This window comes from Piliocolobus tephrosceles, chromosome 7 (genome assembly GCF_002776525.5).
Source record: "Piliocolobus tephrosceles isolate RC106 chromosome 7, ASM277652v3, whole genome shotgun sequence".
In the NCBI taxonomy this organism is placed as follows: domain Eukaryota; kingdom Metazoa; phylum Chordata; class Mammalia; order Primates; family Cercopithecidae; genus Piliocolobus; species Piliocolobus tephrosceles.
The window spans coordinates 9,434,745-9,460,356 of record NC_045440.1 but is presented as its reverse complement, the minus strand read 5'-3'; the positions used below and the strand labels follow the sequence as shown (position 1 = coordinate 9,460,356).

The 25,612-nt window shown below is 48.8% G+C and overlaps 1 protein-coding gene across 1 annotated transcript in view; it reads left to right on the top strand.

Annotated features, from left to right (window-relative positions):
* The window catches only part of MYOM2 (myomesin 2), a 99,049-nt gene that overhangs the window by 9,502 nt on the left and 63,935 nt on the right, over positions 1-25,612 (top strand). Inside the window, exons 4-13 of the mRNA XM_023219091.2 lie at positions 2,377-2,515; positions 2,652-2,809; positions 4,168-4,260; positions 13,750-13,838; positions 13,919-13,969; positions 16,605-16,769; positions 17,623-17,784; positions 20,909-21,050; positions 23,438-23,637; positions 24,255-24,308. Coding sequence (XP_023074859.1) covers positions 2,377-2,515; positions 2,652-2,809; positions 4,168-4,260; positions 13,750-13,838; positions 13,919-13,969; positions 16,605-16,769; positions 17,623-17,784; positions 20,909-21,050; positions 23,438-23,637; positions 24,255-24,308 — 1,253 coding nt within the window. The remainder of the gene's footprint in view (positions 1-2,376; positions 2,516-2,651; positions 2,810-4,167; positions 4,261-13,749; positions 13,839-13,918; positions 13,970-16,604; positions 16,770-17,622; positions 17,785-20,908; positions 21,051-23,437; positions 23,638-24,254; positions 24,309-25,612) is intronic.

Genomic DNA, 25,612 nt, shown 5'->3' with positions numbered 1-25,612 from the left:
AGAAGACATTCACAGCGCTGCGTGGCACAGACCAAACTTGGTCTTCTCGATCCCTGCAATTCAGTGGGATTCACTCCCCGTAAGAAGGCTTGTTCCCTGCAGGATGTCTGATGCCACAGCTCATTTCTTGAACACATATTCCTAGAATTCCTCCTGGCATCTGGCACCTGGATACTGGGGAAGCAAGTACCTGGATACTGGGGGAACAAAGTGGGCATTTTCCCGCTTGGTTGGGATTCAGAGTCACAGTACAGGGCTGGTGTCATTCAACATGCACATGCATGTGCTGACAGCAGTGGCAAGTGCTGTGCAGGAGGAGGATGAGGACATATGAAAGAGACCAGCAGGGCTGTGATTTGAGGGTGGCCCCGGCAGAGAGTCTCTGAGGGAGAGACCCTTGTGCTGAAAGCAGGAGGAGCAGAAGCCAGCCCGTTAGGGGTTGGGAGGAATCTGCCCCAGGCAGAGGGCATGCAGAACAGCTGAGGCCCAAAGAGACTGTTCCCTAAACGTTGGCGGGAAAGGCGGTGTGTCTGATCTGAGCGGGGACAGGGAGGTGGGAGGTGAGATCCCAGATTCCTAAGGAGGTAAATCCACATTCCTTTTATGGTTAGATTTTAGTGTTCCTCCCACCCTGTTTCTGTACGAAGAGGCTGCAGACTTTTCTGCAATTCTGATTGCGAACATCCCAAATGCCTCACACCAGGCCTTAGTCTTATTCGCTGCAGGGGAAGCGCTGGTCCATGGGAGCTGTGTGGGGTGTGGAAGCACCTTAGACAGAGACCCTGCACCCTGGGCCTCCGACAGCCCTTACTGCCAACCTGCAGCGGGTCTCGGACAGCTCTCCCCACGTCTCTGGACAGCCGTGACCCTGTGGTCCACTCCAACTTAGACACTGGGACTTTCTGTGCGGTGTGGCCCTGGCCGAACAGCCTCTTGGTGGCTCACACAGTACCGCAGGCAGCGCTCCGGCTCCACCACCTTTCCCTCCACTGCCTCCTTCCCAGGCAGTGTGTGCAGCTTCCCGTCCCTGCCACTTGGGAACCAACCTCCCCCAGCCTAACTTAGACTACTGAGTATTTATGAGTCACCTTCTGTGTACTGAGTCTGGGGAATACAGAGGTGAGAAGTAGCCAATCCTTTCTCCTGGGAAGGATAAAATGTATGCAAATTACGATCATAAAGGCCCTAAGAGAAATAAAAAGAGGTCTGGCGTTTAAGGCACAGCGGGGAGAATTAGGAATGGCTCCACGGGAGAGATGGCATTTGAGATGGGCCTTGAAGGAAGGATAGAGTTTTGATTGAAAGGGATGGCAGTGAGACTTTTCTCATGAGTGGGACAGAATCCCAAGACGGCAGCAGAATAGCGAGCGTCCTAATTTCGGCGAGACCTTGGGAACACGATGGTGAGGGAGGGAGATGAGGCTGAAAGAGCTGCCACAGGGTTTCCGGAGCATCTCAGAGCATGGAGGCAGCCCGGGCCTGGCAGTGTTGGGGTGCGATTTGTGGGGTTCACAAGATGGCACGTGAGCCGTGAGGATGTGAACATTTCTCAGTCCCTACGGATTGAAGATGCTGAATCCTTTATCTAATCCTTTATTTATTCTTATTTTTAGCATTCAGACATTTCTTATCTGTATTTTTTTTGAACTCAAAATACTTTAATTCAGTCTTAAAATCCCTCAGAAACTGCATCCTTCCCAGGAAAACACATAGCTTTTATTTGCTGCCCTGCAGAGGAAAACTCACACAAAGGGAGATCACCATTTTCCTAAATTTTCAAATCGTGGAACTGACTTCAGAAGCACCCCTGGCCCAGCAGCACCTAACAGTTTTGAGTCTCAGACCTGGGAAAGCATCAAGCCCTTCGTCTGATAAATCCACAAAGCTTCCCTGATTTCCCGAGGTGCGCTGTCTTTACCGAGCATCTGCGGCATGCGAGTTTCTGGGCACACGAAGATGAGGAACAATGTCTCTGTTTTTAAGAGAACAGATTAACTTCCCGACTCTGAGTGGGTGCCTGTTGTCTTTTGTGGCTCACAGAAATTCTCCAAAGCATCTCTGAGGGCCTCCAAGCAGTTGCAATTGTGCACGCTCGGTGGTGAAAGAAAGTTGGGGCCGGCACCTCCTGTATTTCTTTTTTTATTAATAAATCACATACATGTTCTTCTTTACAACTTCATCATGCATGGCATTCACACACCAAAATTACTCTTGACGACAGATACAGATGAGCAGAAGTAGCATTTCTCCTGTTCTCTTCTTGAATGCACTTAAGGAAACCCCAAGGGAGAGAAGGACCTGCTCTTTCTAGCCTTCAGGGGCCCCGTGGTTTTCTCTGCGACTCCTGAAACGGAGGCCGCTTCTTGGCTCCTGCAGGTACCAATCCCTGGTGGCCGCCTATGGCGAGGCCAAGCGACAGCGCTTCCTCAGCGAGCTGGCCCACATGGAGGAGAACGTCCACCTGGCACGCTCCCAGGCCCGCGACAAGCTGGACAAATACGCCATTCAGCAGATGGTAGGAGGGTCTCAGGGCGGCTGGGTCTCTGGGATGTGTGGACTAGATCTTAGCTTGTCTGTGTGGTGCTCGAAGGGCCGAGGGCGGTGCGTGGCTCACTGCCTGGGAACCTGACCATCCTTGCTTCTCGGGGCAGATGGAGGACAAGCTGGCCTGGGAGAGACACACATTCGAAGAGCGGATAAGCAGGGCTCCTGAGATCCTGGTGCGGCTGCGATCCCACACCGTCTGGGAGAGGATGTCTGTGAAACTCTGCTTTACCGTGCAAGGATTTCCCACACCCGTGGTGCAGTGGTGAGGGCTCTGTTCCTAGGGGGTCAAGAAGTCCGTTCTGTGTTTTCGTTAAGAAAGACCCCAGTTAAGGAGACAAATGCCATTGAGCCTGTGCTGAAGGCTGCTTGCGTTGAAACTCTATGCAGAAGTATGTTTCTAGAAACTCTGAACGTCCACTTTAACTAATATGCAAACATTTTTATTTTCATGACATTGAGTCAACAAATTTTTCAAGGGCTTTTTTTTTTTTTTTGAGATGGAGTCTTGCTCTGTTGCCCAGGCTGGGGTAAGATGGTGCAATCTCAGCTCATTGCAACCTCCACTTCCCTGGTTCGAGCGATTCTCCTGCCTCAGCCTCCTAAGTAGCTGGGGCCAGAGGTGTACGCCACCATGCCTGGCTAATTTTTGTATTTTTAGTAGAGATGGGCTTTCATCATGTTGGCCAGGCTGATCTTGAACTCCTGACCTCAAGTGATCTACCTGCCTTGGCCTCCCAAAGTGCTGGGATGACAGGCATGAGCCATGTGCCTGGCCAGAGGGTTTTATTTAAAAGTCACTACCCTGAAATGAGCATGGCTGTTGTCCTGTTTGCAAGAGCACATGCATGATTGCTGAAGGTACACAAAGCTGGAGAGTCTGCTTTTTAATATGGAAAACTCATAAGTGGAAAGCGTAAACTCTGAAGCTTTGGGACTGCAGGGCTGCAGTTAATCAAGCTGTGATAATTGAAGAATTACATCTTTAAGCCCTCGAGACCCTTTTTGTATCAACATGTATTGCTAAAGTTATACCTATATCTATGTGCATTTATACGTGGGGTTGGGACTCTGAGCCACAGACCAGGTGCATTGTGGCTGATGGCTGGATGCTGAGGTTCTCTGGAAGGCAGGCTTGGGAGGCTGAGGCTCACCTGCTCGTGATGTGGAGATGCTGGGGTGGATGTGGTCCTGCTTTCTGGATGGAGCCATGACGCCAGCTTCCCTTCCCCAGGGTCAGTGCGTTAGGTCCCGCAGAACTCCCTGAGACACTAGCTACACTGCAGCTTAAGTAGGTGGGTCTGGGACCCAGCACCCCAGTTTTCCTTATGGAATGACAAGTCCTGAATTCCCAACAAAAGTCAAGCAGGTGTTGGATCTGCCAGGTGGGGAATCCCCTGAGAGTCTGAATGAGGCAAGTGCTGCTCTCGCCTTAGAAATCAAAACCAGTGCGAGCTCTGGGCCTCGCCCTCAGGGCTGTGTCCTCCTTCCACCTGAGGCTCTAAGGGAAACACACAGAAGTGGGCAGCAGCACGTCCGAGGGGCGCGGGGGAGCTGGAGCAGAATTGCACACACACAGAATACAACTCTGCCTTTAAACTAAAATGTGTTTTCCTCATTTAGGTACAAAGATGGCAGTCTGATTTGCCAGGCGGCTGAACCGGGAAAGTACAGAATTGAGAGCAACTATGGCGTGCACACGTTGCAGATCAACAGGTATGGCCGCGGTGGGGGCTCTGGATACTGGTGTCCAGTAATCAGCATTGCAGACCCCAAAGAAGAAGTCAGACGGGTAACTGGAGGCCAAATCACACCTGTCTGTTTGCACCCCGGGTGACTTTAAATAGCATTTATGAGTTAATGGTACTGGTGCTGGAAGCTTCCCTTTGTTTTTCCTTAGTGTCTGGCCAGAGGAATGCAAACTCTGGGAATAAAGACAGTAGATAGTTTAGGGAAAGGTAATGGCATCTGGGTGGAAAGGCTGCCATGCAGTGCAAGAAGGTTTCATTGACACCCGCTGCCAGGTTCGAGTAACACACCCTAAGTTCAGACTGTTCAAAAAATGATAACCTTGATTTTCTTATAACAAATCAAAAGGCTTTTGTATATGAAATGTATATGAAAAGTATATGAAATGTAGACAAATAAAAGAAAAACAATCATCTATACATCCAGCACCCAGTATGTTGCTGTATAGCTGGCATTTCTTTTTTTCTCACGTGACACACACGCTTCTTTCTTTTCCTGAGACAGAGTTTCACTCTTATTGCCCAGGCTGGAGTGCAGTGGCATGGTCTCGGCTCACCACAACCTCCACCTCCCAGGTTCAAGCGATTCTCCTGCCTCAGCCTCCCGAGTAGTGGGGATTACAGGCATGGGCCACCACGCCCAGCTAATTTTGTATTTTTAGTGGAGATGTGGTTTCTCCATGTTGATCAGGCTGATCTCGAACTCCTGACCTCAGGTGATCTGCCCGCCTCGGCCTCCCAAAGTGCTGGGATTACAGGCTTGAGCCACTGCCCCCGGCCCACACATTTCATTTTTTAAATAAAAGCGAGACCCTGCTGTTCTTTTTCTGTTTCTCTTTATACATGGTTTTTACTTTTCACAAAAGACCCTGACATTACACAAGTCAGCCTTTTTCACCAGTAGTATATCATGGCACCTTCCCATGGCTCTAATGCTAATTTTTCCAGTGAACCTGACAGCCTGTTATAGAACTTAAGGAGCACACTCTTGTCCAGGAGCCAGAAGGCCACATTGACCGTGTGGCTTTGGATAAGCCATTAACGCCTCCTGAAAACAATTATCAAGAGACAGTAACAGTTCCATCTTCGCTATAGGACTCACAGAGTTACTGCAAGAAGATGCACTTTGTGTTTATATATGTTTATATATATATATATGTATATATATGTTTCTATGTATAATGGGATGTTTGGGGTGTGTGTGCTTGTGTGTGTGGTCAGTTATGTCAAATCCCTTCTAGGAAAACATGAGGGATGTTAATATTAATAAGGTAAAAAGTAAGTGAGACATTGGAATATACGGTTTGATTGATTTTATTCTGACTAAACTGTAAAGCAGTGAGTGTGTCATTGTTAGGCCTCGTTTCTTCAGAGGAGAAGGTGCCCACTAATTCCCAGAGGGAGCTGGGAGGAGCTCAGAAGGGTGAACGCAAACGTTGATCATCCCTGCCTCTTCTCTCCAGAAGCCTGCTTAGAATGAAAGTCTTGGTTTTTTTGTTTGTTTTTTGTTTTTTAAAGCTTTTATACATTGGATCCTGTTAAAAAGTCATCTTGACACTTGTTAAGGCCATTAAGAGACTTCCTTCCAGGACCACAGGGAGGGATTCTTGCCCTGGGGGAGAGAAACTGGGCTCAGCTCTGAGGACAGCAGGAAAGTGGGAGTGAGACCAAGGAGCAGGGTAGGGTGGATGGGAAGTTACTCAGGAGAGACGGGGGTGACGGGGTTCACGCCGAGCCTCCCCAGCAGGGTCCTGACTGAAGGCAGGCTGGGGCCATCAGACATCCCTGGGGATGGAGGGAGAGGAGCCCATCTGCTGTCAAGGGAGGGGCTTGAGCTCAGCTGAGCTGGTGGGATTCTTACTCTTGAGGGCCCACCGAGCATGGGGCCTGGTTGAGAAGAGGGTTCCAATGAGTTGTCTCCGGTTTAGTGAGGGAGGGCGTCTCTGTCCCCTCCAGCCCGGTGTTTAGTGAGGGAGGGCGTCTCTGTCCCCTCCAGCCCGGTGTTTAGTAAGAGACTAGTCTTTGTCCCCTCCAGCCTGGCAGAAAGTCAGGCTCTGCCTGGCTTCTCTCCTTCTGCCTGACTCTTGCCCTGTGCCCTCGCCCAGTATCTTCACCAACTCTTCCTCTTCCTGCCTTCCCTTCCTCCTGTTTCTGATTGTGCCTGGGGCCGTGGCTTGAGCCAGTTCTTCCTGATGCTTGCCCCGGTGGCCTGAGCATGGCATCTGCCTGGTGGTGCCCCTCCCTGAGTCAGGGGGTCCACCAGCTCCTCTGGGTGAGACTCCCTCCTGCCTCCTCTCCCAAGGAGCCTGCATGAGGCCTGCGGCCTTTCTCCTGCTGGAACTGTCCACCCTCTGCAGATTCACTAGAGTTGGTTGTTGAAAGGCGATAGTTAAGATTGAAATTTGCGGGGCATCCTACCTTGTTTCCCCAGATAAATCCGAGTTTCTCTTGGAAAGCTCTCCTTCTGGCAGGCTCCTTGGCCCTGTTCACGGAGAGCCTGCTCTGTGCCTGGTGCTGTCCTGGAGGCTCAGGAGGATTCAGGGGTCAAGACCTGGATACTGCCTTCCAGGTCCCACTCTCTGGCATCAGCAGTGCTGGGCACGGGGAGGGGCTGTGGCCCGTTGTGGTGTGAAATAGACGCCAGGTAGACCTTTGTGGAGATGTCACGTGAGCAAGGCTTGAAGGCCAGCAGAGGACCCAGAGCTGTGGAGCGGGTGGGTCCCTGGCACAGAGGCTCTGAGAGGTGCATCAGGGGTCCCAGGCTAGAGGGTTGGCAGGGGACAAGCTATCACAGGCATAGCCAGTGGCCCTGCAGATCAGGGGACCCCATGGGCCATTGTAAGGACATTGGTTTTGCTGGAGGGAGGCAGGGAGACCCCAGAGGGCTGAGGGGAGAAGGAAGGATGTGACCTTCACCTCGAGAGGATCACTCTGACTGCAGACAGGCTGCAGGGCCTGGCAGGCCTGGTGGGGAGCCCTTGCCAGAATCCAGGAAGGACCACAGGCCTGGGAGCAGGAGGGCACAGGGGAGCGGGAAGAAGTGGGTGCTCTGGGCAGATTTTGAGGGCAGAGCCAGCAGGATTTGCTGCTGGGCTCGACTGGACATTAGTGAAGAGAGGGGTCCAAGTATTCTCAGAGCTGTGGCGTCACAGCGGGGTGAGCCCTGGCGTGGGCAGAGGAGTCAGGCACAGGCTGCGCGGGATGCCTCGCCCGGGGACCTCTCCAAGTTTTTCAGGGAGAAACTTTCTCTCCTTGGATTTCCCAAAGTTGGGGGAGTTTTAATAGGCCATGGGCTGTCATGTCGGGCAAGAGACCATCTGCCTTCATTTCGGACAGCTCGTGGAGGTGTGGGGCTGTCTGCTTTCTACCCTGTGTGTGCCGTGACTGTTTAGGGGTAAGCAGGTCGGTCTGAGCTCCAGATCAGCTTGTTCCCAAGCTGTGTTCCGATAATTGTTTTAAAAAGAAAATAACGATATTCCTTTCTCAAGAATGAAAAACGTCACATTGACACTGGTGTTGTCATCATTCAAACTTTACCTTGGGAACCGTATGGGCTGTGAACGGAATGGACTCATTTGTGAGATTAAGTTGTTTAATCCGCCCCGGGAACACCACGACTCCATGATCCCCAAATATAGGTCTCCCCGATGGACTTGGATTTTGCCTGAATATGCAAATATCTGGGAAACTTGGGAAAAGGAAATTTCCAAGACCAACTTTTCTCTCAGTATTCTTCTTGGTCCTGGGAAGCTCCAAACAAATGAAATGTTAATATTCTTCAGGAAAAGAGCAATGAGATAAGCCCACAAATTACAGCTTGTCTCAGCTGTTCATTCCAAACTGCTGAGCCGCCGGTCATCGGATCTGTGGCCATTTTCAGGGGCGGAATGTGTTGGCACCCACATCTTCGTTGGCTCGGGAATGAGCTTTTCCATCTGTGATATGAGTGACATTTATTCCTATGAATATTCTTTGGCTGCTGTAAGCTGAATTCTTCAAGTGCCGAAAAAGAAGCTCCCCCTTGGTACTATTTGATTTTAAATCTGTAGTTGACACTGTTTTATATGCTCGTAAGATTTTCTCATGGGACTCAGGATGTGAGCCCTCATTCTTCAAAGAATAAGATGTTCTCATATTTTTGTAAAAATATTTATAATAGAACAATCTATCTGGTTTTCTATAAGTAACAGGCTTGCTCCCCCTCACTCCTTGCTGAATTATTTTAGGGTGAAACATTTCTTGTACTTTATTTGTAGAGTTTGCTATTTAAATTTTGATTTAATTAAATTATAAATCCAGTGTCATCACCGCTTACAATGTGAGAACATGAGGCCCATGAGAATGGATATGGCACCTAACCTCGTGTCTGCTCATCTTCAAGACAGGACAGAACCAGCTTCTCCCAGGGGGTTATTTTGGGGGCCTTTAAACAGAGACTCTGGGGTGGCAAAGGGCCCCGTGGACGTTTGTATAAATTGAGACCAGAGAAGACTCTCTCCGTCTATTCTGGGAACCTGTCCGAACAGGAAATAAAACCCTTGCCTCTCCCTCGCTTGCTTGCAAGTTCTCACAGCATGAAGCAAAGGCTGGAATTAGACTGAGGGTGAGCTGAGTGCTTGTGTGGGGCCTTGGGAAGGGAAGGAAGACTGGGGTCCTTTGGGAACTGCCCATGGACCAAAGCTGTGATTTGCCTCCAAATCCCGAGTGGACAAAGGCTAAGCTGAGGAAGTCTTCACATGAGAGTGGCTGACCTTCCTGCTGGGTCTGCTCCGTCCTCTGCCCAGGCCCCCTGTTTCCCGGTCTTGGGGCAGCCAGGGGGCAAACCCGTCAAACCCCGTTTCACCCTTACCTCCCTCCCAGGGCAGGTCTGTGCATTTGTTTATAATCTACACAGGGACCTGTGTTCCAACATACATCATACAGCATGAAACAAGGACGAAAGAGAAATAGAAAAGAGTGAGATAGCGGGGACCATAAACAGAAGGCCTAACTTACCCGTGCCCACCCTGGGGGTGACCGCAAGCTCCTTAGGGGGGCACACCCTGGCTGGACTGGGGCCACCGCCATCGTCAGTGGGTCGGGATCTTTGCTCGGGGTGATGGGTTTCTTTACAGAAGGAAGGAGAGCGCTCTCTTCAGAATCAATTCTCTTTGGAATCAATGCTCACGAGCCCAAGTGTTTTGCAGTCAGTGGCTGCGGGAGGTGAAGTGGATGGAGGGCTTCTTCCCCAGTGGCTCCTGCCTCTGAACACCAAGTGCTAATTGGTGATTTGATGAGCTAATCAGTGCTAATGCGTGAGGCTGCACTCCCCTGGGATCTTAATGCCTTAAGTCAATTGAAAAACAAGCTCCCTGCCCTTTGGAAGAGGCTGCTGGCCTGGGAAACACATCCCCCTCGTCCTTCTCCTCTCCTGGCACCAGTGATCCTATTTCCTTCATTCTAAGACAAGCTTTATCCCCTTCCTGGGCCCCTCCCAGCTATCCCCTGCCAAGGAGCTGTGAAACAGCAATTTGTGGCAGTTCTTAAAAGACTTGGAAATTGTGTTGCTGTATAGGACTATAGGGGCAAGGAGCGATTTCCGTGGAGGAGAGGCCAGAAGGAATCATCTTTGAACTTTTGGATCAGAAATTCAGCTAATATCTCTTAATTGCTGATACGTAAGATGAACATTACATGATAAAACTACAAAGTGTTTGCAAATACATTGTTTTATTTAATCACCAAAGTCACCCTAGTAAGGTTTGGGTGCTCAATACATGTACTCTAGAAGTCTAAAACACCCTCGATGGGTTTCTTGGAAAGTCAGTAGATAAAAATGATTGGGCTGGTCTCATGAAGGCACTGATTTGGAAGGAGAATTTGAGGCTGGCAGATGCTGGTGTATAAGAACCTTGGCAGGCTGGGCACGGTGGCTCATGCCTGTAATCCCAGCGATTTGGGAGGTCGAGGCAGGTGAATCACGAGGTCAGGAGTTTGAGACCAGCCTGGCCAACATGGTGAAACCCTGTCTCTACTAAAAATACAAAAAATTAGCTGGGTGTGGTGGCACACACCTGTAATCCCAGCTACTCAGGAGGCTGAGGCAGGAGAATTGTTTGAACCTGGGAAGCGGAGATTGAAGTGAGCCAAGATCGCACCACTGTGCTTCAGCCCTGGCGACAGAGTGAGACTCTGTCTCAGAAAAAAGAGCGTCGGTAACTATTTGTGCCCTGAGTTTTCTTATTTCTTCTTATTGCCCAATGTTTCTTCTTAATTCTATTCTTCTCCTTGCCCCATATTGAAAAAAATCCTGAATCCCAGACGAGTAGTTGCAAGTGAAAACATTTTTACCTTGACATCTCAGAATGTTATCCAATTACACAGAGGTGGTAGGAGAAGCTCTGCCTGAGGCCCCGGTACCCGTGAGTTAAGTGGCTGCGTGAGGTTTGAGTTGGGCTTCGATGCCTGACTGGTGTGTGATGTGCTGAGTCTACACTGACACCACAGTTTAAAAACGGCTAAAACACATGAAAGAAGGAACGTGCAGCACACCAGGGAGTTTTGAGTTGAGAGCCGTGGGGCGCAGTGTGAATGCCGTCGATGTTACGTAACAGGCAGCAGCAGAGTTTTTGAGGGGACTGGCTGGAGCCGCGTCCATGCAGCCCACACTCTGGCTCCTCGAGGACAAGGGTGGGTCAAGACGTTCACCCCTCCTCATTCAGGAACTGGTCATGACGGTGACCTGCTGGGCTTGAGGACAGCCTGTGCCCTTGTCCAGCCAGGTCACGTCCCGTGAGTCCTGCCCTGGTCCAGCAGGGTCACATCCGGCGGTTCCTGCATGGGAACTGCCCGTGCACCTGCTCTGTGCTTCTCTGGTTTATGGCTCCCTCCTTGAGAGTCTGAGTCCACCTGGATTGTGCATTCACAGGACGGGCTCCAGGTCAGCAGATTCCGATCAAATAGATTTTTACAGACCGCCTTGCTCACTTCCACATACGCTGGCATTCGAATCCTTCCAGCAGTGCCTGTGGGAGGCTGTCACTCTTGTTTCTCTCATCTGTTGTGTTATTGCTAGTGGGGGCGGGATTGTTGGAGAGGAAGGGTTAGGGCGAATCCCAAAAGATTGTTTTTGGGTTTGGAGAATGCATTTATGAAAACATAATGGTTTTATTATTTAGAAGAAGTAACACGAGCACAAAACAAACAAACAAAATGGAGAAATGCCCATGGGTCCTGCAGAGAAGCAGCTCCTCCTTCCACCCCGGACCCCAGTCCCAGGCATGTTCCGAGAGGCAGCGGCAGGTTATGCTCCCTGTGGGAATGTGTATGCGAGTATTATGTGTGAATTATATGGGTAGATCAGCACAGGTTGTTAATGCTTAGCATTGGAGAAAGCCTCTACTTATGGGATTTTTATGTGTTTTACACACACTGTTACTTTGCCCCTGGAGACATGGCTGTACTTGTGGTGAGTGTGGAAATTGCATAGCAGTGTAGCTTCTAAGGAGTTCAGGCTGGAATTGTAGCTTTGCTGATGGCTTTGTAGTTCAGCTTGTATTCCTCCAAGGTGAACTAGAAGATAATGCTCTTGGTTTGAAGATCTACCTGGACTGGGCTCTGGGGTGTCATCTGTCCCTTGAGCAGTGGCAGCTAGGGAGACCGGATGGCTTTCTCTGACGTATTGAGACTGGATTTGAACTTCAGGAGGAAGGGAAAGAATTCTTGGTAATAGCATAGGTCTCAGACACGTTCTTACCCTTTTGTTGGAGAAATGGAAGTTTTTGGTCTAAGAAAATATTTTCAGCTCCTAGTGGAGCAGAGAAGAAAATAAAATTACTAATGACTTCGCAGGAATGGATTCTGTCTCTGGAGGCACTGGCTTCTTGATGCATTTGAAAAGTCAGACTTGAGTAACTCTTGCTTTTTTCAAAAGTGGGCACTTTTGGTTTTGTTTCTTTTCCCAGATTAAGATTCTGGTCAGGTGTCCATGGCTTGGAAAGGAGCTACCAGAAAGAATGCAATTTTGGAGTCACGTGGACCTTGTTTACCTAGCTTCTTAGCCTGCCATGTTGATTGCTAACCATCCTAGCAGGATAATGACGCCTATTTTCGAGGCTACTTGAGGATGAACATGGAAATGCTGACGTAACGTGATGTAACGTGACATGAAGAGGGCTTGGTGTTGAGTAAAAGCTCAGCTGATCTCAGCACCTCTTCCTTACCCCATCTTGTCTCTGTTTCCTGGGGAAGCTGGTGGGAAGACAGTTCACAGCCAAGAGAAGAAGTTTTAGCTTTAGTACCATGGATATGGGGAAGCAGAAGACCCACCCCCACAGGGACTTGGGGTTTGTGAGCCTGGGGTCTCTGGCTATTCCTAAGTCATGTTTGTTTGTTTGTTTGTTTTTTCCCCAGGGGTAAACATACATCTGTGTCTCAGGTGGAGTCCAACTCAGACATTTCAATACACCCTTGAGTGGGTGATTTGTATCTGGGGATCATATTACTTTGGGACTCTGGACGTAGCCTCTTATTAGCATGGGAATCCTGCTGGGGAGCTGGGTCGGGCTGTAGAATCGGCTTTTGGAACAGGGAGCTTGTCACTTAGGAGTTAATCGGTCTCTGTTTGCACCTTGGAATCCTTTGCGTGTGCCAGGCACAAGCTGTGTTGAGGGCTTTGATGGGTTCTCAGTGGCTTCGTTCTGGGATTCTCATCCCGGGGCATTAAAGGGTGGGGAGCATCCCAGGTGCAGCTTCTCAATGCCTGCATGCACAGGTGGGGAGCATCCCGGGCGCAGTTCTTCAATGCCCGTGTGCACCAGGTGGAGACGCACAGCATCCCAGGGGCAGCTCTTCAATGCCTGTGTGCACCAGGCAGAGAGCATTCCGGGGGTGGCCCCTCAGTGCCCGTGTGCACCAGGATCACCTGGGAGAGTGGAGCAAAGCTCAAGCTCCTGGACTACCTTAGAACTGTCATGGGATGGATTGCCCACATGGGAACAACTCTCTGCATGGGAACAGCTCCCTCATGGAATGGACCCCCCACCATGGTTCAGGGCCTCCCTGAAGGCTCTGTATCACCCCGTCACGAGCGGTTCTGCTGGAGCTTGAGGTCACGGGAGGCTGTCCCTTGACAAGATGAAGCCTCACATTCTATAGAGGTAGAAAAAATAGGACCCGAATGGAATAGAGACTTCTCCTTGAGAATAAACAAAGGATTTTCAGGAGTGCCAGTACCATTTTATTCTTAAGGCCAAAGCTGCACCATCATCTGGGATCAGGCCTTCATCTGTGTCTATAATTAATACCGAGTGCTGCCTCACCTTTCCAAGGACAGAGCTGGCATTGTTCTTGTACAAATCACTCATGAACAAATAACCCACGCCATGTGATTTGCTTTCGAGGAATGCTTTTGTGCAATCCGGGTCACTGACTTTTACAGAATGGTCCCGCAGACTTTCTCTTGCTTTTTCTCTCCAAGGGCAGACTTTGACGACACCGCGACGTACTCAGCAGTGGCTACCAACGCCCACGGACAGGTGTCCACCAACGCGGCGGTGGTGGTGAGAAGTGAGTGTCGGGTGGGCTTTCACGGAGCACCTTCCTCCTGCTTTTCTCTTTCTTGCTGCACTCACCTCACTGTCTTGCAGGGTTCCGGGGAGACGAGGAACCGCTCCATTCGGTGGGACTCCCGATAGGATGTAAGTGGGTTTTCGTTTCCTTTCTGTGTGGTGAAATGTTCAGCAGACAATTTGAAAACATGGTTTCCTAAGGGCCAAATCTTTTTTCTTTTTTTTGGGATGGAGTCTCGCTCTGTCACCCAGGCCGGAGTGCAGTGGTGCCATCTCGGCTCACGGCAAGCCCCGCCTCCCGGGCTCACACCTAAGGGCCAACTCTTTTTTACAAAAATCATATTTCAGAAAACTCCTCCAAGTTTCTCCTGACCAGTGTTAGCATGCTGACAATTTGTTCCCGTGTCATTCTATGGCTAGGTGGTATTTTTAGACTGGTGAAAACATCACTTGGAGAGACTATATTTTTGAATTGGAAAAAAAGAGACACATTCAAATTCTTGACCTGAATGCATCACGTTGCTGTTTCGTGTTTAAGGAGATGTGGTGTTTTTTGTTTGTTGCTTTTTTTTTTTCCTCCAAAAGTCTCTTGGTCCTTGTAACAAATAACTTCAGGTCAAAATGAGGGCAGTGCAGCAGGCTTTGGCCCAGAAACCCGCCCCAGGCCTGGGACCTGCCGTGGCCCTGTAAAGAGGCGAAGCTGTCTCTGGCCCTGGGCTGGCTTCACCCTAGCAGTCCCGTGGTGCTGGGTGACCTGTGCTGGGTGAGGTGAGGAGGTCCCCATGACGGCATCTGAGAACTGGGACATGATGGATGCACTTTCAAGGCAGCTTGTTTATGGCTTGGGAGTGAGTTTTAGAATTGGCCTGAACTTCCCAGGAAGGAACTGTACATTCCGATGGAAGCACTGATTTTACTGTAATGCAACGCTTAGATGCTCTGGGTCACGTGCTGGGAGTGGAGAGTTGACCAAAGTGACGATGGAGGGCGGAGCCTGCTGGCAGCTGCGGGACACTGTGGGCGTAGCCTCCGCTTGCTATTTCTGTGTGACTTTTATTGCTGGGCTACACCCAACACTCGGTGAGCCTCCAAGACCACCAAAGGGCAGGCAGGGACCAGGCCAAGGTGAGCCTGGGGAGGCCGGGAGATCTGGGCGTCTGTGTGCAGTTCTGGCCCTCAGGACAGCACGGAGTCCGTGTGGAGAGGTGCCCCAGGCACTGGTGAGCTGGGCAGGTCCTGGCGGTCACCTGGTCCCATCCTGGGGTTTCTCCTACCTATGAACATTTTATCTTCCTAAACAAGAACTGTGGTGCAGTTACAGCATAGATCACCATGTAAGAATGCTCGTGTATTCACCACCCGTGTTTGACAGGGGGAAATATCTTGCTATTTTTGCTTCAGTTGTTTTTCATCGAAGTCCAATTTATGTAACACAACATTAGCCATTGTACACTGTATCATTCAGGGTAGCTTCAATTGTTTTCCAAGAGCTGAAACAATCACAGAGATGATGAAAGCACCCAATGCTGCTCGTGTCCATCTCCCACACGGTCCTGGCATTTGCAGTTGCTTTTCAAATTTTTTATTTTTATTTATTTATTTATTTCTGAAACAGGGTCTCACTCGGTCGTCCAGGCTGGAGTGCAGTGGTGCGATCTTGGCTCACTGCAGCCTTGATCTCCCTGGCTCAAGGAATCAACCTCCCAAGTAGCTGGGACTACAGGGGTGTGTCACCAAACCTGGCTCATTTGTTTTTTTTGTATTTTGTAGAGATGCAGTTTCACCATGTTGCCCAGGCTGGTCTTAAACTCCTGGGCTCAAGTGATCCTCCCGCCTCGGCCTCCCAAATTGCTGGGATTATAGGCATGAGCCACCATACCCGGCCGGCAGCTGTTGTTTAAACTTCCTTACGTGCATATATCTGTAAATCATACAGTCTTTTTTTTGGTTTTAAAAATTCAGTATAGATTTTTTCCTGACACATATGTACTCCCCCTACCATACATATTTTTGAAATTTAACCAGGCTGACACTTCTGGATCTAGTTACTTCATTTGGGTGAACTCTAAACTCTATGGATGCAAATACCACCGTTTGTTTTGAAGAGGAGGCAGCCGTGGCCTCCAAGTCCATGTGACTTGCCAGAAGCCACAGTCTGGGGCTGAAGTTGGACTTAAACCTTTAGTCTTCACACACGATCAGGTTCTTAGCCCTGCCTCTAACGACACCACAAGGTTGACTTTGTGACATTTAATTCTTCGGCAGTGGCTTGTCTCAGCTCTGGCTGCTGGAACAACACGCCATGGCTGGGGCAGTTTACGAACAATAAGCACTTATCCTCCCCGTTCTGGAGGCAGAAGCCTGACACTCAGCAGGCGTAGCTTCTGGTGAGAACCCTCCTCCTGGGTTGCTGACGGCACCTGCCCACAGCATCCTCATGGGGAAGGGAGGAAGGTCTGGCCTCTTCCTCCTCTTCCAAGGGCGCTCATCCCCACCCTGGGGCCCCCCCATGAGATTTCATGAGCTCATCCCACCCTCATCACCTTCCAAAGGCCCCACTTCCTCACATCATCCCACTGAGGGTCAGGGATTCAACCCTAGAATTTGGGACACAGATATTCCGTCTGGAGCACAGACCTGGCTAGGGGTGTTCCATGCTGTGGGGCGGTGACAAAGACATGCATTTGCAGTGATGACCTGAGTGTGTCCTTTCAAAGATGCTCTCTGCCCTTCGGCCCTGAAAGCCTCCATCGTTTCTGTGCAGTGCCCCTGTCATCAGTAATTCCATACACACACTTCGACATCCAGTTTTTGGAGAAGTTTGGGGTCACCTTCAGGCGGGAAGGCGAGACGGTCACTCTCAAGTGCACCATGCTGGTGACGCCGGACCTGAAGCGGGTGCAGCCGCGAGCCGAGTGGTACCGTGATGGTGAGTAGGACACAGCCCAGACCCGGGCACATGCCAGGAGGATTTAGGTCGAAATGTCCTTTAAATGTGGGTGTCAGTGTGGCTTTTGTCTCTACCACTGGGTCAGCTCCAGACAGCCGAACAAACTGAGGGACTGTAGAGAACTTGGCGGCCCACCGTTGACTTTGAACTTCATCCAGGAGAATCCTGGAGACAGACCCCAAATCTAGAGCAGCCACTTAGAGACTGATTGCTTGTACAACGACAGATGGAATGATCTTGTGCTATTGAGATTCAGTTTAATGCACATTACTGCATGGAAGGGGCTGGTTAGCAGCTTGTGTACTAACTCTAGACAGAATTGCTACCTTAGTCCTATTGCGATTCTTTTCTTCCTTCCAGTCCAGTCATTTTGTTTTTAGAGTTTGATGACGTGGAGGGTCTATGCTGGGTTCTTTGGAGATGTGACAGTAGCCCTTTCAGACGCACACCCCTGTGATTCCCTACGGGCAGGAGGAAGCTGGTTGGGGCAGTGCCCACCCAGCAGATAAGCAGGGAGCCCCCAGGTGAACCCAGCTTACCTGAGGACAAAGCTGGCGGCCGCTCACAGCACGTCCCACCTTTACCCACTCAAATGGCAGCCCGTGCTCTGGGCAGTGGGGTGGCAGCCCGTGTTCTGGGCTGTGGGTGCTCCGTTCATGCATGTGATTCCACGAAGTGCAGCTGTTGGGATTTTACCAGGTTGAGGCTCTGCCTTCCGTGGTGTGCAGCTCCACTGTCCTGTCCCGCTCTGAGATGATGCTGGTGTCCTCAGGCTTTCTTTGCCTGCTGGGGTGATTTCGGATGCAAACCTTCTGTGTTAACACTCTTTCAGACGTGCTGGTGAAAGAGTCTAAGTGGACGAAGATGTTCTTTGGAGAAGGCCAGGCCTCCCTGTCCTTCAGCCACCTGCACAAGGACGACGAGGGCCTGTACACCCTGCGCATCGTGTCTCGGGGCGGCGTCAGCGACCACAGCGCCTTCCTGTTTGTCAGAGGTGTGGCAGGGTTGTCGGGGTGCAGACTTTGTGTGTGCCCGGGGAGGGGAGGCGGCCCTGGGAGGAGGGAGGCACTGTGAAAAGGAGTCAGGAAGGTATGAGACCACTTTGATCCTTGGAGACCCCCATGCAGCACCGATTTTCCCTCGGTGCATGGGCACGCCAGGCACTTCCTGTCAATGAGCAGACAGAAGAATCGGGACACAATCCGGAATAGACCAGAGTCGTCATTCGTTCATATACTCATGAGCATTTGATAAATAGTTCCCAAGAGTGAGTGCACCAGATGTACTGATTCTCAGGGAAGGTAGCCCGAGGACAAAGAGGGGCACAGTGTTGGAGTCCCAGCTTCCTTACTCTCCTGCCAGCGACTCACTGCCTCTGGACTTTGGCTTAAGAGAAACAGACGTGAGGATGACAGCCAGTGTGTGACCTCCACCAACCGCTTTAATGAAACTTGTGCTTAAGACGTTTGTGGCCGGGCGCGGTAGCTCACGCCTGTAATCCCAGCACTTTGGGAGGCCGAGATGGGCGGATCACGAGGTCAGGAGATTGAGACTACCCTGGCTAACACGGTGAAACCCCGTCTCTACTAAAAATACAAAAAACTAGCCAGGCGTGGTGGCGGCGCCTGTAGTCCCAGCTACTCAGGAGGCTGAGGCATGAGAATGGCGGGAACCCGGGGGGCGGAGCTTGCAGTGAGCTGAGATCTGGCCACTGCACTCCAGCCTGGGCCACAGAGCGAGACTCCGACTCAAAAAAACCACAAAAAACAAAAAAAAAAAAAAAAAAAAAACGACATTTGTGGCCACAACAGCCATCACCACCAGAGGCTTTATGTCAGGCAGTGTGCTAGGGTCCTACACGGATTTAGTCTTCACGACAGACTCACTATGGAGGCTTCACTCATTCCATTTTATGAAAAGAAAGACAAAATTTGTGATATACATATATATATTTATAAAATGCCTATTGTATACATCCTATAGGTGTGCATGTATGTGTCTATACTTACATAAACATCCGTGTATACATAAGCTAGAATTCTTACAATAACAGCAAAAGGAAATACTGTTCTCAGTTTTCCAGATGAATCCGTTGAGGCTCAGAGGCAGGAGAAATGTCTCTGGGGTGGAGAAGCTGGGATTTAAATTTTGTTGGAGCCTGAGCTCCTGCTATACAGTTGTAGTGTTTTCGGCATCATGTGACTGAGAAGGAGGGGTCACCTACCCCTCAACCCTTTTTTTGTTTTGTTTTGTTTTGCTTTTGAGACAGATTCTCACTCTGTTGCCCAGGCTGGAGTGCAGTGGTGTGATCTCAGCTCACTGCAAACTCCGCCTCCTGGGTTCATGCGATTCTCCTGCCTCAGCTTCCTGAACAGCTGGGACTACAGGCACCTGCCACCGTGCCCTGATTATTTTTTGTATTTTTATTATTTATTTATTATTTTATTTTTTGAGACGGAGTCCTTGTTGCCCAGGCTGGAGTGCAGTGGCGCTATCTTGACTCACTGGAACCTCCGCCTCCTGGGTTCAAGCGATTCTCCTGCTTCAGCCTCCTGAGCAGCTGGGACTACAGGCGTGTACCACCATGCCTGGCTAATTTTTGTATTTTTAGTAGAGACGGGATTTCACCACGTTGGTTAGGCTGGTCTTGAACTCTTGACCATAAGTGATCGGCACCCTCCTCGGCCTCCCAAGCACTGGGATGACAGGCGTGAGCCACCATGCCTGGCCTCACCTACGTTTTTATCCGTGTCTATTTCACTCCCCTCCCGCTTCTGCCCTGGGCGGCATCTCAGCAGCCTCTGGGTTTAGGGGCAGCCTCCTTGCTGAGGCACAGCTGACCTACAAGGAAGGCGTCACAGCGCTCCTGCGCCATGTTGCTGCTGCTCCTCTCCAGGTCCCCCGGCTCCTGGCTCCATCCTGATCAGCCATGAGTCCTTACCTGCTGCCCAGGTTCTCACCTTCCCACCTGCCTCCAGCTCCAGCGGGGTGCAGGATGCATCTGTACATCGTCATGATTATTTTTTCCATTGCATCCATTAGATCAGAGCTTACAGGAAGGACTGTATCATTAAAGAATATTTCATCTGAAAAGAAATAGAAGAAATGTCGACCAAATGTATCTCACCCTCCTCACTTGCCACAAGATAGCCTAAGCTTGCAAGTCTGTGAGGTTAGACACTTCCACCACGTTTCACTGCTATTATTAGGTGGGCGTTAAATGTCCCTTCCATCCTCTGCATGTGCCTGCTGGTATGACGCTCCACCCCATAAAAAGGCAATAAACGCAACACGGCTCAAATCACCTTGCTCACTCAGCACCAGCAACAGGAAGAAATTAAGGCGAGGGTGGGGAGTTTAACCGTTTTCAATCGCTTTCTGAGGCTTTTGAATGCGAGAGGAAACTACTTGGCTCAATGTCAGGAAATTCTCAGCTTTTAATACCCTGAGGATATGTGAGCAGGAAACTGGATAGTGCTTACACTGCTAAGGATACGTCACAGGACAGCTATGGCTACTGAATAAATACATAGTTCAGATAAGAGGGTTAACATTCTGTGTATTAACTTTCTAAGTTGCTCTGTTGGTTTTCATGCAGCTGTAATTAAACCTAATTGCAACATGGTCATCAATAGACTGAGAAATGAATGATACAATATTGTCCCAAACACTGGCTCAAAATTGGCCCAAAGAGTAAATCACCCAATTTCCTAAGGATTTTGAAATAGAAGAGTATCTCAGGTGATATTTCTCAGGTGTTAGAAATGCTGAATTGTTGTCACTGTTTCATCCGCACCTTTTTGGCCACGTGCCTTTATCCAACACAGCAGCACCAAGAGAAGACGAACTGAATTCGGGATCTAACGACAAAAATTTGTAGACTTCAGTGTTTTATTGAGGATTCTATGTTTTGAAACTTTTTAATTCATAAATAATTTTATATTTCTTGTCACCAATTTCCACCAGAGTAAGAAATATTCTAGTACTTGGAACATGAGGATTAAACAATGGATCAAATCAAGGGGATAGAATTGGAGCTTGGAGGAGCTGTAAACAGGCTTTGCAGTGACCCCAGCCTTTAAATGACAGGTGTGTGCCTTTTCTCTTCCTGCCCCAAGATGCTGACCCGCTGGTCACAGGGGCCCCTGGCGCACCCATGGACTTGCAGTGCCACGACGCCAACCGAGACTACGTCATCGTGACCTGGAAGCCGCCCAACACCACCACCGAGAGCCCTGTCATGGGCTATTTTGTGGACCGGTGAGTGTCTTCGGCTCAGAATCTTACCATGGATGATATATTGAGAAATCTTTCTCAACACAGGTTGACGTTCCAATTTTTTGATTGGCTCTAGGTCCATGGCTAATTGGTCGTATAAGGTCCTGTTTAGGCAATTGGTAAATATGGCCAAGTAGGCTGAGTCCAGCATAACCACACTGGGTTTCTTTTTGTTGAAAGTGGGGCCTCATTTGCCTGTTGCACAGTAACCAATTGCCAGGAACCAATCCCACCAGTGTCTTCAGGCTTGCCCTGAGCCTCGTGCTGTGCTTCTGTTGAGGTACGGGCTGTGCCTCATACTGGAGAGGGCCCTGGCTTTAGCAGAGTTCAGGTTTGGAACTGTCCTTCCCTCCTGAGAGACAAAGTGGTGTAAAGAATGCCAGCTCATTTCTACCGAAGTTCTTTCCTTTTCTCTTCTGAGGAATATGTGTTCTTCTTGTTTCCAAGGGAGAAATCTTGAGCTTTGAAATATTGGAGTTTGTGTTTTAGTTGATAACTTACGTTTAGGTCGTCACTGGAGCCAGTGGAGTTTGAACTCTTTGACTTCCCGTACTGGGGACAGCACTCGGAGGCTGGGAAGTATACTGAGCACAGCCAGTGGGTTTACTGGATACGCAATTTATTCCCTAAATACAAATTCCAGTTATTGGAGCAAATTCTAGTTGAAGAAAATGAATTTAGAAATTAGAGAGTATAAGAGGATGGTTCTGGCCAGGTACGTTGGCTCACGCCTGTAATCCCAACACTTTGGGAGGCCAAGGCAGGTGGATCGCGAGTTCAGGAGATCAAGACCATCCTGGCCCATATGGTGAAACCCTGTCTCTACTAAAAATACAAAAATTAGCTGGGTGTGGTGGTGTGTGTTTGTAATCCCAACTACTTAGGAGGCTGAGGCAGGGGAATCTCTTGAGCTGGGGAGGCGGAGGTTGCAGTGAGATGAGATTGCGCCACTGCACTCCAGCCTGGTGACAGAGTGAGACTCCTTCTCAAAAAAAAAAAAAAAAAAAAAAAAAGAGGATGGTTCCTGCTAGAAATGCAAAATTTTATATGTATATTAAACAGAAAAATAAGGTGATTATCTCAGGAAAAAAAGAGGGAATTGGCTTAGTTTTTTTTCTTATGCTGATTAAATTCTCTTCCAACAAAGCTACTTGTTTGGCTTAAACATTCCCCATTAAAGTAATATTTTGATGCGCTAGAGACAGTTCTGCAGGGACTGCTGTTCAGGGCTTACCTTGAATTAAGCTACAACAACAAGAAAAACAAACCCTCAAAGTGATCTTCTTTTCTCCTGGGACAGCTGATAACTTTTCTGGCCATGTTGACACAAACCATTTCCTGCACTCTCTGTTAACAATCCGCACTCCTCCCCTCATTACAAAAAGAGCAAACATGAACCTCAAAGCAACCGAACGTTTTGGGAATGGGGGTGCATTTGGAAGTTGGGGGGTGCAGCTACTCCTCTGTCCTTCCTTCAGGCTTACAACTTGCCAGCTGTTGCCTGACTGTTGAAGGTTTTCCCACCAGACTTTTGGTTTTGACCTTGTTGTTCTCTTTGGCTAAAACAGCCCATGACTTGTGGATCACGGAGCTTTCATTAAAAGTGCTAGATCCTTAGCGGGAGAGCCGGTTCTTTCCCAGGTGAAGGCACCACTCTGGGGTTGAAGTGCTCCCTCCGAAGACTGATTTTCTGAACTGGCTCTTTTCTCCTGGGGATTTAACATGAAGGTTTTTTTCTTACATTTTTCAACCTGTGAAAAATGGAGGTTAATCTTTCCTATATTTCCAGGTTTCTGGTCAGGAATTCATATTTTCAAAAAACTTCTAAATTCCACATGAGAAGCATTCTAGAAACAAATGCCCTAATGTTACTCCAGGAGACTGGAAGCCAGCTTTCCTGGGGACCCGGGCCCTTGGTCCCACAGAGTAGGATGGGAGCTGGAGGCAGAGGGGGCTGGGCCTGTTTCCTCAGCCTGGGCCTCAGACAGGAGGTCATGCCGCAGCTTAGGGGTGCCTTGACTACGTCACATAATTCGGAAAAAGAACTGTTCAGGATACATCTAAAATAACTTTTTGAGGAGATTTTTGCCTAAATGTGTTTGATGACAGGAATTGATCTTCAACTATAAATTATTAAGATTCATGGGTATATATTACACATATAATACATAATACATATATATATTGAATTTTCTAAATAGCTCTGTCTTTTAAAGTTTATACAAGACAATATTTTAGCAGCATAGATTTTACTGGCATGAAATATTTTCCTGTTATAATTGGTGTGTGCATAAATGTATATACCTATATATATTTAGTAGGTTGCCACATTTGTTATTCTCTGTTGTTTTTCTTTTATTAACTTGAAGATGTGAAGTAGGAACCAACAACTGGGTTCAGTGCAATGATGCACCAGTGAAAATCTGCAAATACCCAGTCACGGGGCTTTTTGAAGGAAGGTCTTACATATTCCGAGTGAGGGCGGTGAACAGTGCGGGCATCAGCCGCCCCTCCAGGGTCTCTGATGCGGTGGCCGCACTTGACCCCTTGGACCTGAGAAGGTTACAAGGTAAGCGGCTCACGCCTCAGTATCCACCGTGCCCAGGAAGCTTTGTGTGTGATTTGTTCTCTCTTTCCCTCCCAACTCGAGGTGAGCCGAGAGACCGCCCTGTGTGCAGAGTGTAGCACGGGCTGTTTCACTGTTCTCCAACATCTCTGCCAACATCACTGCAGGAATGGGAACACTGACATGTACACTCTAAAATGATTGTGCCTCACCTCCAGAAAGCTCTTTGCTGAAATCCAGTTAAATTGGCTCAGAATTAGACCTTTTTTTTTATTCCATTGGTGATATAATTTCAACACATAATGACACTTAGAAGGCCGTCCTATTTCTGAGTTTTAATTTTGCATGACACAGATTCCTCAACGGGACTGGGCCCTTTGTTATGGTTCTAGGCGAGCCACTGTATTTTCCATACCCACATGGTCCTTTGCATCCACCACCAAGAGCGGAGAAGTGCTGTTACCAGGACACTTCCAGAATCAGCTCTGATGCCCGCAGAGGACTCACAGGTTGTAGTCCTAATGCAGAGGAGATGCAGAGCTGGCACAGAATTAGGGAAGACAGGGGATTTTTGGGCAACCTTCGCATGTCAAATCAAGTGTCAACCTTTCTCTCCGCAGCCGTTCATTTGGAAGGAGAGAAGGAGATTGTAATTTATCAGGATGACCTTGAAGGTAAGTAGCTCCTCATCACTCCAGCTGCTCATCCCCTGGGGATTTGGAGTTGTAATTAGAGATGGGAGAGATGGACAGAGAACGCCCCCTACTGGGCACAGCCTCTGCATGGAAAAATGAAAACTGCAGATCAGGCCTGCAAGCCCAGTGTCCATGGAAGTTAAAAAAAGAAAAAAACAAGACAGAGTGAGAGGGTGGGAGAAAGGGTGAAGGAGTAGTAAGTCTTAGACTCACATTTCATTTGGGGTTTACAAAGGCATTCTTTTGGGGACTTGTAGAGAAGAAACCCAACTAAAGCTACGACTTGGATCCTGGGTGACGTAAGATCCTTTCTCATGGATTGTGTTGTGAAATCGATTTCATTTTACATTTTCTAAGCAAAAATTTTATTCCTGACATTTTAACTGAAATGGATTGAGTCTTTCCTGCCAAAGGATGTTCTTGGTCTTTATTTATATTTGATTTTGTGGATATTTCTTCTCCCTGATACTCCTTTTAAAGAGCTTTAGAAAGAATGGTGTGTTAACGAGAAACCAACATTATTAACCATAAATCAAAAGATTTTAATTGGACTTATAACTAGAGATCGTACAGTGCCATGGGTGAAAACTTAAAAAGAAAGATTTCGAATTAGTTTGGAGACACTGGCTAAGGAGCGCCGATTTTGAGCTGCTCTGTAAAATCATAGCCGTGTTCTCTCTCCTAGAGCTGCAGTCTCAAAAACGTTTTCTGGATCGATTTTCTACATCTGAAGCAGATAGGTCCCCATCTAGTATCCACACATTGCATTTTCTGCCACATGAAGATTTTTCTCTAGGATCTCAAAACAAACATATGTTCCAATGTGTCCCATGAGGGACATAAACTCCCAAAAGAAGACCGTTAAGAGTTCTGGTCAAGCCAAGGTAACCTTTAAGCCTTAGTCAAACCCTCTGGCTCCAGAAGGACCTAGAACTCAGGACGGGCACTCAATACATAAGGAATGAAAGTGAGGGCTTTGGGGAGGGCAACTTCTTGCAGCTTCCTGGGCATCTGGTTTTTTGACTCAGCCTAGTATTCTGTCCCATGCATGGTAAACCCTCTCCATTTTTCGGATGATTAGAACATGGATATTTGAATGACTGAAAAATGGCTCCAAATTCTTTTGGAAGAGAAGGCATGCTTGAGGCTGACCAACCTGTGTAGAATGAGGTTTAGTTCTGGCCTGTGGGAGGAACAGGCAGCCCAGGCTCTGTGGAATGAGGTTTGGTTCTGGCTTGTGGGAGGAACAGGCAGCCCAGGCTGTGTAGAATGAGGTCTGGTTC